Here is a 16,441-nt window from a genome sequence, read left to right on the forward strand (position 1 = left end):
TGGACGCGTCGTCGTCCATGCTTGACGGCAAATTTATCTTGGGCTCTCCGGGGGTAAGGTGAATGAAGACGACGTACAGGATGTCCCAAGGACAAGAAGAACCTTCTCAACAGCGGCTCGCGACAAGATTCCACCATGTTCGAGATTTCAGCTAGTAGAATGTCGCATCCCGCATCAGCACGCGCCTGACTTGAATGCTCGGGAACCAATGTACCAAAGGGTAAGGATCAGGGTAAGCATCGTTGCCCGAAACGCCAGCGGGGATGCTGGAAGACGCGAAAGAGAGAAAGAGAGAGAGAGGCTGCACGAGCGCTCCATCTTCAGCAAAACGTGAACTGTACTCTCTGAATCCCAGCTGCGGTTCATCGAGCCTTTTAACGGCCTGTGTGCGATGATTAAAACGTAGGGGACGCGCGTTCGACCGGTTTTGTCGATCCTCCTCACATTTTTCTTTTTTGACTTTTACTACCTCGGAGATTTATTTACGTTCATCGGGGTTCACACCCAACTTTGGACGTTCATAGGTATGTGGGCAGATGCTTTTGCCGCATTGGTCGGATGGCGGACATCACTTGATGTTTGTTCCTGGAATAGAAATGGTGGTCCCTGGCTCGCGGGTTTCGAGCCCGTGGGATGCTTTTATGCCAGAGTCTCAGAGATCTCTGTTGGAGCTTTGTGAAACCTATTTGCTAGCCTCAAGGTTGAGACTCAAGACACTTCGGCGGAATGCGAGGAGGGAGAGCTGTCAAACCAGATTCTCATTCTCTTCGAGTCGTTCTGATGGAAGAGGAGACCGTCTGTTGAAGGTATCGAAGCTTTGCGGATTGGGGACGTAGCGTCGGCGTGTGAGGGAGTCCCAGCCTGGCCTTAAGGCCAGCCAGTTGGTCGCATGTTGGCTGGTTGATATCATGGTATTATTGATTAAGAGGCCACCGGCTCGATTGCCTGATGTCAGACTACTACACACACGTAGTAATCCACCAGGCCGGCATAGTTCAAGACCATCAAGTAGGAAAATCAATGCGGAGAGCATACGCATTCAAACTGACCGACACATTAGGATGCCCATGAGTAGTAGTAAATTACACCGTCATCGCTTAAGATAGTGAAGGGAATGATCTCGGCCGGCTCGACATAGAATACTCAGGACGAACAACTTTCTGCAGCTGTCTCCCAACGTTATTGACATCAGTCTGAAGAGTAATTCTCTTGGCGAGCGAGATCCTCATAGAATCTACAGGCACAATCATCCCATCCGTGCCAACTAGACTCACACTTTCCTTCGTACCTGAACTCTATCTCCCGTTAAAAGTCAGGATAGACTTTTCGACTGCATCTTTTGACTCGTTTGATCCTCCTGTTGCCACCCCTTCTGTCCCCTCTTTCCTCTATCCGACTGGGCGAGTCGTGGGTGGTTGTACGTGAGCCGCATCGTGAATTCCTCCATGGACTACGTACGCTCTCTTTCAACCACCACATACGACCATACCCATTAGAAAACTCGGGATCCCGTCCGCTCTCCTATAGATAAGCTAATGAGGGCAGTCGTGATAGCCGGGTTGCTGATGACTACCGAGAATTATGGGTCCCGTTTTTTAACGGCTAGAACGGCCCCGTAAGCGGCCGGTCCCCCCTTTACCGTCTCTGACTATATCGGGTTTATTAACGGCGCGCTGGTTCCTTAGCTATTTGCATAACCTCTTATAACTTATGAAGTTGGTTTAGTAATTAAGGGCTAGTTTATTAGAATTACGTCTATCCTTACCCTTAGCTCGATATTGCGCTAGGGTAGTATTTACCCTTAAGTAATAAAGAACATATGGTATTTATCTCTTTACTTTACTTTAGCTAGGCTAAGAAGGAGCTAGAAAGCCTCTCGGGGAGTACTGTTACTTTCCGTAAAAGATATAAATAAATGGAAATCTGCTTTCTTTATAATAATTAGACCTGCCGCTGTTATTATAGCCTTCTATCCTCCCGATCTCTAGAGACTCTTCTTATTTACCTTTTTACTACGTTACCGGTAAATATAGAGGCCCTCCGCCAATAGGGCACCGTCGCTTAAACCGGGACGATATGTCCGAAAACGCGATTGCCAAGGAGCGATTTAAAACTTCGTAATGTATTAAAGACGATTTGAACGAGTTAGAGTTAGAGACGATACCAAGTCTGCAGGCTATTATTAAAAAGATATAAAAGGCCCGGGAGGCTCTTTAGAACCTCTTAGTTAAATATATAAATTTCTGGCACGATAGCTTTAAGAGGTAAGTAGTAATATTCTTATATAAGAATATTAAATGGTGAATATTCATATAGAAACAAGAATATATAAATATAGGGGTAGTTAAGCGTATATAAAAGAGGTATGTAAATGTAAAGAGAGTATATAATTAGATTATTATATAAGAAGTTGCTTGCTTAACAAAAGGTCTAAGTAGGTAAAAAGATGCTCTTATATAGGCATAAGATCCTCCAACTAAAATATTTCATTGCTTATTAATTACATCATAATTAATAAGCATGTTATACGTAAGTGAATGCGTAATCGTAATACGTAATACCTTTCAAGTAAATTCCAGCGCATTCTATTACTTTCCAGTGCCTTTTTTCGCTCACGTAAGCTTACATAACTAATGTTGCTTACACAATCAATATCCATATTAATTTATAACTATTATAGATTAATATGCTATATAATATGCTTACGTAATATGAATGATAAGGCAAATAATAAGGTAAAAGATTTACCTTTCTAACAACTATTTAAAGTGCCGAGCCTAATCTAGGCCTCTTTTATTTATTATTAATCTATTTTTAAATATTACGATGACCTAGTTATATAAGAGACCGGATTCTATATACTAAGTAGAGAGGTAATATTAGCTTATAATGATAATATATAGTAGAATGTTGTAGCCCAACGAGCTAATGGCCTGAATGAGTATAACCTATTTACAGTTGCTGGGCTATATCATTTTCGTATTTGAACGCCTTTTGGTACTAATTATAACTAGTTATTCTAGTTAATATCTAGCTTATTATAAAGCCAGTCTTGTTAAAATTATAGATGTCTAAGTCCACAACATTATACTTTGCAATTATATTTGTTATAAGCGAGAACTATATATTTATTATATCTGGATCTTTGTATTAGGCCCTCTTATAGTCGTATGTTACGCCCGCCGCAACTTGTCACTGTGGGCGCGTAGCTATATAATGCAGAACAAGAGACAATGATGCCGGAGTCATCATCATTATCGAAGCTTTTGCTTTGTGCCACAGTTGGTTGCCTTGTCCTGCTCGTAACATCGTACTTGCGAAAATAACGCGTTTATAATTATAGTTGTCGCTTTACAAAGTTTAAAGCCTATCGCTTCCTAATAGGAGGCGCGTTACAATTAGTGAGTAATTAATTCGCTATTTCTTTAATACTACAAAGCCGAGGAGGAAAAGATCTAGCGTCTAGGTCGAGGATATACTTAACTAGCTTATCCTCTTCCAAAGGGGTTAAATTCCTAGAGATAAGTAAAGTTTTATATCGTGAGGCTCTTCCTTTTATATAGGCACGTAGCGTTAAAAACAGTACTAAGTATATCTTAGCTGCTACTTGAATACTTAGTTTCTAGGTTTTTTTAATAGCCTGAAATGCTAGGAGTATCTAGGCTTCTTTATTTAAAGAATGTATTATTTTCGGTAGATTAGCGTAGGTTAAAGTTGTAAAGATAGTGTTGTCTTGGTCGGGTGATCCGCTAGCTTGTCTGATCCGCTCGCTTATCATGCACGTTTTATATATATATAAGTCTAAATTTAGTTATAAGGTTAAGTTTAAACTCTTATGTCATGATGGTGCATAGCTATGCCGAGAGGCCGAGCTGCGATAGACGAGAACAGAGGATAAAGTAGTTCATGCTAGGCTGTGAAGGCAGAGTGATGTTCGATTTCCTAGGCTTGGCTTTTAAGTGGATTGCTTCCCAAACACGTTCTTTACCATCTCAATATCGCCCAAAAAGATTCCCTGGTTTTGAACTTGCTTTGTTGACTTTTTTGTTAACTTGCTGCCCTTTACAACCTCCGCCGTCCATCTATGCTTGTTCGGCACGAGTTGCGTGAGTGCACACCGAGGTGGTCTTAAGAGCTGCGCCCTTTCAAAGTCGATCACCATGATCCCGTTAATCTCCTTATTAAACACCATGTTTTCCTTCCGCATGTCTTTGTGCACAACACCCTGACAATGAATTGCACCCAATGACTGCATTGCCATCGCTTCCAGGTGCCTATCTCCACCACTTACGCCCTCTATCGTAGAGAGATCATGTCCTCCCCACGACAGAAATGTCATATGCACCACGTAGACTCGGTGATCGTAGTAATAAGTCCTGTTCAGCGGCCGGAGGTCAATGGCCCCAAGAAACACAGGCAAATATGTACCTTGGAGAGGCCGTAGACGCTCGTAAACGGCTGCCTCGTGCTCAAGGTCGTTAATGAATGCCTGTACTGTACCCTTGCTGATAAAGGTATAGCCATACTCAAGCAGGCTCACTTTGAACATGACTCCCCGCGCACCGCCTTGTCCTAAAGGTATTATACCGTCGTCTAGTGTCCGCTCTAGCTGCTCTCTAAGAAGCTTTACGAATCTAGTGTGGTCGATTAGATGCCGAGTATCTGGGCGGCCACTACTGTGGTCGTGGCGGCGGCCATCGCTCGGCTTCCTATTATGAAAGAAGTTGTTCGGGCACCCTGAGTCGAGGACTCCGCCGCTAACAAGCCCCAATAAGCACTTCTGGGTGCAATACGGCGTATGATTGTCGTTTCTTCCCCTTTCTCCACCACCTCGAGGCCGACGCACTAAGATCCGCTCACTACGTCGGGTTCCCTGGCTACCTTGATCGCCCCGGATTTCGGTGTCCCTTCCGCGTGTCTGCCGCTCCCTTGGAGTGGGCGTGTCTGGTAAATCCCGTCTCGACTCGTCCTCAGATGATTCATCCGTGTCCCTCCTTACTTGCTCCCTGGCATGTCCGTCCCTCGTATGTCCTCGCCTCTTCCTTCGGATGAAGCAAGATCTGTCGATATCCTTGTAAGCCTTCGGTTCGTATCCCGGCGAGCTCTCCGGTGGCTGCCTTTCTTCGTCTGGAACTGATCGTAGCGTCGTCTCGAAGTCTTCCGCCCACGTCTTCAGCTTATCCATAGCTTGGCGCCGCTCATCCTGTCCATGTGGCTGTCGCTCGCCTGGCATACCAAGAGCAATCAGGCTGAAGGCCAGATACTGAGCAACTGCCGTACAGAGGTGGGCATGCTCAGGGTGAGCATCTATCTCCGCAGACGGCTCCGCTAGATGATAGAAGAGTGTCTCGGGCTCGCGCCAGTCAACCTTCAAGAACACGATCGCCTCGCCCGTCGTCAACAAGCCGTGCTCGAGTCCGCCTTCGATCATGTAGTGATAGGTCTGTGAGATAGCGGCTGCCGTAAGTCTCTCCGCATGATACTGGAACCGCGCATCTGGGTTAACTGATGTGGGGATGGTCTTTCGGTTGACCACCTCTTTATATATATTCATCGGACGCAGACCAAGGCGAAGATGCGGCGCAGTAAGCTTATGCTGTGGTTTATATTCGGAAACGTAGAGCATCGAACGGCTACTCGAGTCGTCGTCGTTTTCGGATCGGTAAACGCAGATCTGATCGGCTCGTAGCTGTTTGAGGTTGACTTTGCTGTTGTGCGGTGTGGAGGGGGGTATCGATGGGACGTTGCGGTCGACGACTTCCTCGGCTATGTCGCTGATGGCATGCGGGTGGTTCTCGAAGACGATTCCGTTGCCTAGATCGAACGCGCTTTTGACTTTTTCCTCCTCCTTGAGCTCGTCCATGATCGTTCGAACGGGGTCCTCGACGCTGTTATGTAGGAAATACTCGAGGGCCTTCTCGTCAGTGATCTTGCGCTTCGCGATTCTTTTGCCTAGGCCTGATAGAAATGATCGGCTCTCGAAGCGGCGTCTGTGGACGGGAAAAGTGTTATAGAGGGTGCCGAAGACGATGCTCTGTTGCTGCAGGAAGTTGGGCCATGGCTGGAGATTGGTCGGACACCACTTATCCCGCGGATTTCTTATTACCATGTAACTTCTTAAGCACGTAACTGCTATGATACCTGTATTTATAAATTATAAATATATCATTAAAATTGTAGAAAATCACTGAGTCTAGATATATTTATAAAACATTTGTGGCCCTTATATTCATTAAGATATTAGTATAAATTTCTTATATTATAAAATACTAGTTTTATGGTACTAATTAGATACAAGTTTTGGAATTGTAGTAAATAACTCAAGTGAATAGACCCTAATACTGAGTTCGTTAATATTAAGGATATATAGAGAGCCTAGGAGGATTCTAGCGACCGTCTCGTTAGTCCCAGTCGACTCGCAAGGGTCGATTTACTTAATAATAATAGTAAGTGTATTGTAGTAGCAGTGGAAGGTAGTTAATTAATTGAGTGTACTTAGTGGTGGTGATCTGAGACCATTTTCGTTGGGGTGGGTTGACTTATTGCAAACGTGCAGAGGTTGCGGAAAGTGTTGAAGTGCAGAAGTGGAATTGGGCGGGTATGCTCGGACCAGAACGAGCAATCTGAACCCACAATAATCTGGGTGAGACCAACCAATGAAAATGCAGGAATCCAGGTGCCTCAGATGAGGGATATTCCTGGCTGCATATGGAAAGGAGAGAACACAACATAGACAACAATATGATCACGATAATCCACGACAGAAAGAGTCTTGCATCATGTTTCGGAAGCCTAACAATAGTAGTAAGTCCTTTCCAACAGCTAGTGACTTACCATATTGGTACCACCAGCTGTGAAATGTGATATATAAAGATGCCAATACATAAGCACTGTAGGGGGTCAAATTCTCCTGGTTCTCTCAACTTTGGTGTATAGTGATTTGATTGTCAGTGGCAGTACTCCCCGCTCTCCAAATTACAGTCTTCCATGCTAAACTTGAAGAGCTTGGAGTGGTCTGGCTCACGCTCATGACTGAGATCCCAGGCTGCCTTCCAGCCTGGTATTGCCCGATCACGGGATGCTCTGTCGCAGGTACTCGATACAGTGGGATGTGTGGCCCAACTTAGAGGGGTTCCAGTCTGCGAACACTTTTCGAGAGATATCGAGCCTTGTGATTATGATTGGCCTTCGGCTGGATTTAGCACGTTAGTATCTTGGCGGCGAGGCTTCTGAGTACGGAATAGGTTGTCGAATGCTTACCATGCAGTGAATCCGATAAAATACTGAGAGCACCCAGCCGCTGCGCTTGTCCTCGGGAGACAACCTACCGCTGATGTCTGCTGCAGGGAACTGGACTTTGTATCCTGCGCTGTCCTCGATTGCCGCAAAGTAGCCTCGACTGGCTGTAGAGGGGCAGCCAGCCATATCCCAACGGCATACTAGATAACTTACTTGGATACAGCTGCTGCCAATTCTCATGTACCTCTCACATTCTCGTAGCATTCAGCAGCATCTGTCGATCCGGGTATACTAGATCTGACCCGAAGCCAGCTGTGTTCCCGGAAGTGACAGCTTTCTGAGGCACTGATGGTGATGGCGGTGGTTTTTGCGCTGCTTCATGAAGAGGGTAGGCGGGGTTACATAGTCACTGGCCCATATGGCAATGATTCCGTTCTTCAAAGAACTCTATCATGAATGACTATCCCACCTAGAACGACGATTCCAACTGTGAGAACGGCTTCTCCCAATAATCTCCAAACTTGGCCGTTTGGGACCTGCGCGTTGAACTCGGGGCGTCTCGTCGGTTAGGCTGAGGTCCTCCGATGACAAGTCGGATTTATCACGAAAAGGCTTCTCCCACTTCCCAGACATCGTTGCATAATTTGAATGGGGCAAAGAAGGTGGTTCATGGGAGAGAGGAGCACTGGCTTAAGCTTGCAAAACAATCGCGATGATATTCATCTAACCGTTCACCTCGCTCCAGATCCATGTCGTTCTTAACCCCCGCATCTTGATGATAGACGTGTGCCGAATCCCGATCGATAAGCAGTAGGATTCGTTAAGCTAGCGCATTTAAGAAGATCGAACGCCCGTCTTGGCCAACCAATATGCAGGTGTTCCAGTCCGTCAACAACACACGACTAAGCAACATGTATCTTCAGGCATAAATTTGACTGGCTTATTTGGCCTGGACTGTTGCTTTTCTTGATAGCATCACAGCTCAACGTCCCGTCTCTTGATAGCTCCCGATACTAGATGGTTCTCTCTAGATCCTGTTAATCCCATGAATACCACCTGCTATTCCAAGCCTTGACTCACCTCATCGGGGCTCAACACCGCTATGGAAAAATCCCTGCCCCCTCTAGACGCGGCGTGGGACCCGACCCTGCAGACAGACGACGGAGAGGAATACTGCTGGACACCACTGCAGCTCGCCGCCAGAGGCGGAGACCTAGACACAATCCGGGCCATCCTTGCCGCCGACCGGGCCGCCGTCAACGGGCCCCCGCACGGGTACTACGGACAGACGGCCGTCCAGGCTGCAAGCATGCACGGCCACGAACAGGCCGTGCAGATGCTGGTCGACGCCGGCGCCGATATCCACTTTTGCGGGGGCAACAACTTCCAAAGAAATGCCTTGCAGATCGCTTGCGGACATGGCAACGAGAAGGTCGTTGATATCTTGCTCAGCGCTGGGGCGAAAGTTGACGAGGTGTCATTGAAGCCTGTGTCGCATCCTTCGCTTCACGGGTCACCAGCAGCAGCATCGTCATCGGTTGTCGTGACGCGGTATAACGGAAGAACGGCACTTCAGGCAGCCGCAGAGCGAGGACACGAACACCTCGTCAGCCGGCTCCTGCAGCTGGGAGCCGATGTGAATGCCCCGCCATCACCGACGGCGGGGTACACGGCATTACAAGCTGCAGCGGGCGGCGGATACCTGACGATGGTGAAGCTTCTTCTCCAACATGGGGCTAATGTCAATGGTGCCTCGGCGAAGTATAAGGGCTACACGGCTCTGCAGGGTGCATGTCTGCGAGGTCATCTAGAGATCGCCGATCTTCTTCTCCGGGAAGGCGCCGATGTCCACGCCGTGGGAGGCAATTACGGGGATGGGATGGCTTTGCATGCGGCAGCTGAGAAGGGCCGTGTAGACTTGATCGAGCGCTTGTTGGCGGCCGGTGCGGATGTGAATGCTTGTAGTTACAAGGGACGGAGAGGGCAGACTGCGCTTCAGAGTGCTGCGGTTGGAGGTCACGAGGAAGCGATGCAGGTTCTGAGAGACAATGGTGCTGTAGGAAAGACTGGGGGAGGAAGATTCTTGTTTCCTTGAGCGTCGTGTATTGAGTAATGGCTGATGTTGTTGTGTAAAGCATGTGCTTGGTTGAAGCTCAACAGGTCATTGTCAGTCTCCCTTGCCTCCATATTCTCGAGAAGACTGCCACCATCGACCAAGACTGTTTAACCTCCGAGAGAGATGATGTCTTTCTCCTTCACCGGAACAATGCCAGCCTTGACAGCGCGATCTCCCAGGGAATGATATCCTCCTCCTTGACTGACACGATGTCAGCCTTGACTGATCAGTCGCCAAGCGAGAATATGTCCTCTTCTTTGACGAGGTCGATTCCAGCTTTGACAGCGCGACGCCTTTAGTTGTCTTCGAGAGTCTCGTCCTCGTGGCGTATCTTGGCCACTCCGGCCATGGCGGTTGTGGCAAGGAGGGCGGTGAGGGCGAGTGTAAGCTTCATGGTGTAGGGATTGTCTGTTTGCACGGGGTATGTGAAGTCGGCGTTGTAGTGACAATGTTTTGAATTGTGATGGTGAAGATTAGATTGAAAAAGATGCCGTGGCAGTTTCGTTTGCTCTAGGAGATTAAAGAGTTGGGACGTACGTATATAATAACACCACAAGACGTGGTTGAGTGGCCTGGCCGTAGCTTATGCGTCTGACCTTTCTTCTGGGTCGTCTAGCGAAAGCTACACCGCAATGATCTGATTACCATCAATAGAAAGATACATTAGCTAGGTAAAGGACAGCCCTGAGCTGACGCCTTCTCACTCGGGGAGCATTCACTAATCAAGGGTAGTCCTCTTCTTGGGATCATGCATGTTGGCACTCACCATTCCACATTTGTGAACCAATGTGTTTGCCTATCAACTCTTACACTACTTTAAATCGCTCTTGTTAGGGATTACTAGTACGCATCGGGTTGGATTTCTGTCGAATGGGACAATGATACCGATCGGTGATGGACCGGCCGGCCATGCGTTGCGATGCAGCTTACACCCAGAACCAGCAATTTTCGCCCTGTGCTTGGGACTTCAGTCAGTCACGTTGTGTTGGCCACCGGATATCTCACGAAGCTGCCGGATACCCGAATCAAGATACTTTTAGAGTAACCCATTTGCATGAATCGCAAAACTTGCGAGCTCTCAATCTTTAGTTCCAGTTGAACACCAAGGCGTCATCGACGAGCCTGAAGCAATCGTCGACTCCAGGAGAAGTCACGTGGTCTGTGCGCTTGTGGTGTCGAAAGTCTGCAACCAATAGACGCCGTAATTCATGAGGGGCACAGCTGAAAACGGTAATCTTTTGGAATAAGCTTCTCAGGCACTCAAGCGTGCGAAGTCCACCAACGAACTACCTATTTAACACTCTCTCCGCAACTGGAGTCTAAGGTCATTTCAGGCTATGTTCAATAAAGACTGGGGGTTTGAGGACACAACTTACTTATCTAGAGCGTGCGACATAATCGGAAGTGACACTTCCCTTCTGGGTTTTCGCAGAGTTGTCCCTGCAGGCTGCGGTACATTCGGCCTACAAGCCTATGGTGATCCCTTCTACTCTTTAGTACGAATGAAACACTCTCTTCTGCTTACCTATACATGCATATTCCGCTGACCATACTGACAAACTGTCACGCAGCTATGCGTTAAGAAACCATTGTACCCCGCTCACTTCGATTTCTTGAATTTACTGTGAATTTCCCGCCCCTTTACGAAATACGCATGTCTTCTCGACATTCCGTCATTGCCAGCTGGAGATTTCTATGGCTCTATGTTCTTACTGTCAAACCGTCGACTTCCGCATTATTGGATATCACCGCCCCGAGTTAGACCATCGGGGGGACTGGGATGCGACGGACGCTGGATACCCAATTGACGAAGATGTGAGATCTGACGGAACGACCACACACGCTGTAGGCGATGAAGAAATCGATGGAGACGATCACGAAGACGACGCGGACAGATTCGATCCTGATGAAGAGCTGTCCGCAGCCTCTGAAAATAGCTCAGATCAAGGGCGCTCGGGCGACGAATACCCTTCATTACGAGAAGTCCTTGATCGCAAGGATGTTTGCTTGTTCTGCAATCAGATCTCGGCTCTCTTCAACACCTGGTCCCAAAGATTCTAGCCGAACCTAACACAACATAATAATCTAGAAAGCGGCCAAGCGTCATTCTCTGGACAACTTTTCGGTGTTGTGGATGCGACTGCATATACAAGACACGATGATACCCTCCGCTCAGGAAACGTGCAAGTCACCCTCAACCGTTGCATGAACGGTGCCAGTATGTATTATCAGCGAACCAGAGAGCATCCACCTACCGTCACAGATATATGCGACCTGCTGGAAGTCTCCAACGGTAGTTACACACAAGGAGACGCATCCGTATGGCTGGACCTGGAACCATATTACGGCCGCATTCGGCCGCCCGAAATCGACTTCCGCTTATTAAAGGAATGGAACCGAATTTGCGGCAACGTCCACGGAGATCCGTGCGGTCTCACATCGATTCACACAAAGCGACGGCCCCGTATGATCCGCAGCATAGACGTCGACGCAATGTGTATCGTTGACCTGCGGAATCCAGGGGCCAAGTGGGTGGCGCCGAGCTACGTCTGGGGCAAGCGAGAGTTCAAGGTGTTGAAGGGGACTTCGCTGGAATTACTGCGATGCCCGGGTGCCTTGGACTCTTCGTGGATACCTGATACCATTTTGGACGCCATCACGGTCACACGCATGATAGGTGAGAGATACCTCTGGACCGACAGTCTTTGCATCATTCAAGTCTCGCCCCAAGACAAAGCAACCTTCATTCCCCTCATGGAAGTCATATACGGGCTCGCTACGTTAACAATCGTCGCCCTCTCCGGAGAAGGCGCATACGATGGACTTCCAGGAGTTCGTGCCTCGTCTCGACCCTCGGCAGAAGGGCCGTTCTTCGTGAATGGGGTGTAGCTGCAGAAAGCCCCGCCTCCGGACGGGTTGGGCTTCACGCCAGCAGATCGTAACCGAAGCAAGTACATGACACGAGGATGGACTTTCCAAGAGATACTGCTATCCCGCTGGCTTCTGATATTTACCCAAGAGGTGGTGTTTTGGGAGCGTCAATCGGCCACTTGGCGCGAAGACGCCAATTGGGAAATTCTAGATCCCGTGAACCGTGGCCTCACCCTCTTTCGCAACAGCGTTTTCAATTTTGACCACGAGGGGATTCATATCCCAAAAGCTGATCCAGAATCGATCAACCGGATGTATCAGAGCTTGGTGTCCGACTACGGTAAAAGGGAATTGACTTACGATGGAGACGCCCTAGCCGCCATTGAGGGAATTCTAGCCTCCATTCAGCTCACTAGCGGCTTCGGCTTCACCTGGGCTCTGCCGAAGTCATTTCTTGGTGTGGCAATTACATGGTCAACAGACCACAATGTCAGCAGTGTTCGCAGGCGCAAAGCAACTTACACAATAGCCACCAAACATGATACGATACAGGTCCCGTACCCGAGCTGGTCCTGGATTGGCTGGATAGGCCCAAACTTGTTCGACGACTTGTTTGGCAGTCTGGTAGGGGAGCACGCCGGTCTGGAATTTTACATGCTTGACGGCGAGAAGAACTGGCTCGTCCTCATTGAACAGAACCAGTCTTTCATTCAGATGGAGAGCAGCAACAACCCCCACCGCAGGGCGCCGCCTACATGGAGAGAAGCTGCCATTCGTGAGGTGTCCATGGAACATGCCCCATCATATCTCCTCGTTCCGGAGTTAAGACCAGTACTTTTGATCTTCTGGACTAGTTGCTGCACCTTGCTTTTAGACCCGAATGTGGCAAGGTTGAATGCACGCCAGAAAGAGAGAGAACGAGACGAGGAGGGGGGACGAAATGGAGAAGGAGAGCGTTACGAGGGGGGATACGATGAAGAGTATGAGGACGAAAGCGAGGACGAAGACGATGAAGTGCCCAAAAGAGTCCAGTTGTTAAGGGATCATAGAGGGAACACCGTGACGGCAGTGTGGGATCATCCCAATCACATGGCTACTGCATCTGACGAAGCAGAGTTGATAGTTGTCGGACGAGGTAGTTTTGAGTATGCCAGATCTCGCAGTGAGTTGGTTGCTTACATGGTGGAGAAGCAGCCTTCAGGCGCGAGGATCCGAGTAGGAGGTGCTACCGTGACTAAGGAGGAGTGGAATGCTTTGGCCGGCAGAAGGTGGGAGCTAGTCTTTCTGATATAGATATGGGCCCAACTCTTGGATTGTATGAGACTGCGAGGATGCCATGGATGTAACGACGGTGCGCGCTTCCGGAGGTCCACCCACTGATGTGGTGTTGTGATGGAGCGCGCGTGGTTAAGGCCCGTAATGTTTCCGAACGTTGAACTGAACGAGACTATCGACTTTTATTTGTTTCTTCGTACCATCCCATCAAACATGAGCAGTTGATGACCTGTGTGACCACCGTCCCAAATCGCGGTTTGAAGAGCTGAAGACGGACAGGGCTTGCCATTCTTCAAGCATCGACGATATTAACCGCCGTCTTATACCATATTTCGGACCCAACACCCGAGCAGATCTGGGATAAGAACACTTGCATCGACATTCGAACCTCATCTGGACAATACGGATGGCATCGCCAGGGATTGAGGTGACCGGCCACTGCCCACGCCGCCCGACAGATTATTCAATCATCACTGGCACCAAACCCAACGGAACTATCAATGCTTGGTATGACTTTGGTTCATACAAGTCCCCAAATGATAAGTCCTGGACTATACACGTTTTTGGTATCGGCAACATGTTTTCAGGGAGCCCTACCGTGTATCATGATCCTGGCAGCATTCGGAGGATGTACGCAACGGGCACCACATTTGGAAATGCCAGATAAACGGATTAGCTGCCGCCAAACGTATACATATAAGTATATATATATACATGTGTGTGTAATTGAAAAAGGATAATTCAAAGCACTGTTCATGAAAGGATTGCAAGTTCAGAGTGAATTAATAGCTAAGGGTGAGCTAGCTCGCGTTCTTCTTTGTGTGCGAGCCCTTATCAAAATCTGCTTGTTCCAATACCAGCAACAGGCCATTCCTCAGTCCAATTGACACCATGCATTCCTTGTGAGGCACCATTAAAAAGTCCAGGGCACTTGTCTGTCCGTCCAAGTGCGAATCCATCCACGCACACCAAATCGTCCAGTTCCGCAAGTACTCCTCCATTCTTCCGTGCGTCCAAGCTAGTGAGTGCTAGTGATATCCGGGGTAGTTAGTTCCGTCGTTCAAGCTCCGAAGACGAGGATAAGGGTCCTCAGAGGAGAAGGGGCCGGCATGTCCGGCAAGGAACTCGTCAAAGGAGATACCGGCGTATCTTGTTTGGAAAGATTCTTCCTCGTTGTTGTTGTTGTTGTCATCATCACCATCATCGTTGTCAGAGGCATTGTTCTGCTGAGAGGCATGGGCGGGTCTAGCTGGGGACGGGAAGCTAGAAGGAAGACCGTAGAGGGATCGAGTCTCTCTATCCATGGCCTGCAGGCTGGGATGGCTGCGACTGAAGCGATCAATGACTTCGTCGGGTGTAGAGAAGAATAGGGCCTCGGCGTCATTCTCCTCCTTGACCTCTTTCTTGGGCTCGTCTTTGATTTGCTCGTCTCCGTGCATGAGTCGCTCTCGCCTAGCTGTAGCCAGCATCTCAGCAGGGCTGAGTAGAGCAAATCCGGGGATTCCCTGCTGCTGCGGGGGGCCGCCATTCTCTTCGTCGCGCTCCTCAAGATTCTCGCCCTCATTTTTGACGCTGTTGTCCTCGTCCTCGTCTTCCTCAGCCTTGACGTCTCCCGGCGACACATGCATGGGGGCCATGGCTCGGCGGGAAGCTCTTGGGAAGGGAGTGCCCAGACGGCGGCGCTTTCTAGGCCGCGGGGAGATGTCATCCTCTTCATCATTTTCGTCAGCCTGGATACCACCAGCCTGGCCACGGCCGTGCTGGCGGATCTGGACGCGGATACGGTCCTGGACCGCATTGTCCCCCTGAACAATGCGGTCATTATCGGCAGGTCCGGCTTCCGCAGCGACGGCATTGTTAGCAGCTCCAGCTTGACCGTTATTACCATTCTCCTTTTTCACCAATAGTCATTAGCAGCGGTATCGCAGGTTACTACAACCCGAATAAAGGGCGGCGAGTAGGAGTAGTGAGAGGTGTGAACATACCTTAGAGATGATAAAGATGATCTTGACCTGACTTCCCTTAGGAACAGAGTCCATGACCATTCGCTGCATCGAGACAAGCTTGGCGTCACCAAGCCGGCCAGAGACGCCAGCAATGCTGGTGCCGGGGATGACATCCTCGTCACTGAAGACGCACTGGGTCTGGGAGGCGCCCTTTGTGAGCGTCTCGGCCATCCTGGCGGTCTCGCCGACGATCTTCTCGTTGTTGTCGACCTTCTCTTGGGCTTGGGCCTCTCTCTGACCCCGCTGATAGTCGTGAGGAAAGGGCTGCGCGATTCTTCGAGGGAGGTCGATGGGGGTAGCAAAGACCTCGTAGGCAATGCGTCTGGGAGCACTCATCTTCGCAGTGGGATGAGAAGAGTGAGAATGTGGGATAAGGAAGACAAGGAAGTGATGAGGAATTGATGAAGGGATGGTGTACTTTTTCTGATCACTCCGTCGATGTTGGATTGTGTGATGACTGAAGAAGCTGTCGTGGGATGGAGTTTATTGTGAGTGTTGGGTGAAGAAGGGAGGTGGAGAAGTAGGGAGGTTGTAGACGCGAAGGAGGCAAGTACGACCGCGGTCTGAAGTGAAGAAGGAAGAGATCAGAATTCCGAGTCCTCTGCGCGGGAATTGGTCTGACTTGTTTGAAGAGGTGAAGTATGAAGAAAGGTTGGATTCCGCAAAAGGCGTGGGATGAAGGAAAACAACAGACGCGTATCAAAACCGCGCCGGGCAGGAGGTCCGGTGGGAGAAAGGGCTTTACCTTCACCTTTGAGATTTTCCAAATATGGGGCGAGGCGGTGAATGGGTAGGATGTGGAATACTCCTGAATATAACCTTACGTGAGCCAGATCTGACTGTTGGCAACCTGATATTGCTGCTTTAGCTCGGAGAGGTGGCCTTATTCCGCAGGCTGAGGTGATGATGGAGAACGAGACGGGATGTTCTTGTA

At 49.0% G+C, this 16,441-nt stretch overlaps 4 protein-coding genes across 4 annotated transcripts; 2 read left to right on the forward strand and 2 right to left on the reverse strand.

Moving 5' to 3' along the window:
* Positions 1 to 3,889: 3,889 nt before the first annotated feature.
* Positions 3,890 to 6,034, reverse strand: BDP81DRAFT_416810 (uncharacterized protein; the record flags this gene model as incomplete). Its single annotated transcript, XM_060589567.1, has 3 exons — positions 3,890 to 4,082; positions 4,119 to 4,249; positions 4,292 to 6,034. Coding segments are annotated over 3 exons (2,001 nt in total), but the record flags the coding sequence as incomplete, so codon positions are not given.
* Positions 6,035 to 8,152: 2,118 nt separating this feature from the next.
* BDP81DRAFT_402866 (ankyrin repeat-containing domain protein) lies at positions 8,153 to 11,416 on the forward strand (the record flags this gene model as incomplete). Its single annotated transcript, XM_060588862.1, has 3 exons — positions 8,153 to 9,295; positions 9,594 to 9,738; positions 11,205 to 11,416. The coding sequence occupies exons 1-3, from the start codon at positions 8,342 to 8,344 to the stop codon at positions 11,414 to 11,416; spliced, it is 1,311 nt and encodes a 436-aa protein (XP_060450965.1). The 5' UTR covers positions 8,153 to 8,341.
* Positions 11,417 to 11,575: 159 nt separating this feature from the next.
* BDP81DRAFT_389932 (uncharacterized protein) lies at positions 11,576 to 13,464 on the forward strand (the record flags this gene model as incomplete). The annotated part of the gene is made up of 3 exons (XM_060587337.1): positions 11,576 to 12,187; positions 12,245 to 13,001; positions 13,421 to 13,464. The coding sequence occupies 3 exons, from the start codon at positions 11,576 to 11,578 to the stop codon at positions 13,462 to 13,464; spliced, it is 1,413 nt and encodes a 470-aa protein (XP_060450966.1).
* Positions 13,465 to 14,529: 1,065 nt separating this feature from the next.
* BDP81DRAFT_389933 (uncharacterized protein) lies at positions 14,530 to 15,843 on the reverse strand (the record flags this gene model as incomplete). The annotated part of the gene is made up of 2 exons (XM_060587338.1): positions 14,530 to 15,393; positions 15,487 to 15,843. 2 exons carry the CDS (start codon positions 15,841 to 15,843, stop codon positions 14,530 to 14,532), a joined length of 1,221 nt encoding a protein of 406 aa, XP_060450967.1.
* Between the last annotated feature and the right edge of the window lie 598 nt (positions 15,844 to 16,441).

Source organism: Colletotrichum phormii (genome assembly GCF_030913505.1).
Source record: "Colletotrichum phormii strain CBS 102054 chromosome Unknown BDP81scaffold_2, whole genome shotgun sequence".
Classification (NCBI taxonomy): Eukaryota; Fungi; Ascomycota; class Sordariomycetes; order Glomerellales; family Glomerellaceae; genus Colletotrichum; species Colletotrichum phormii.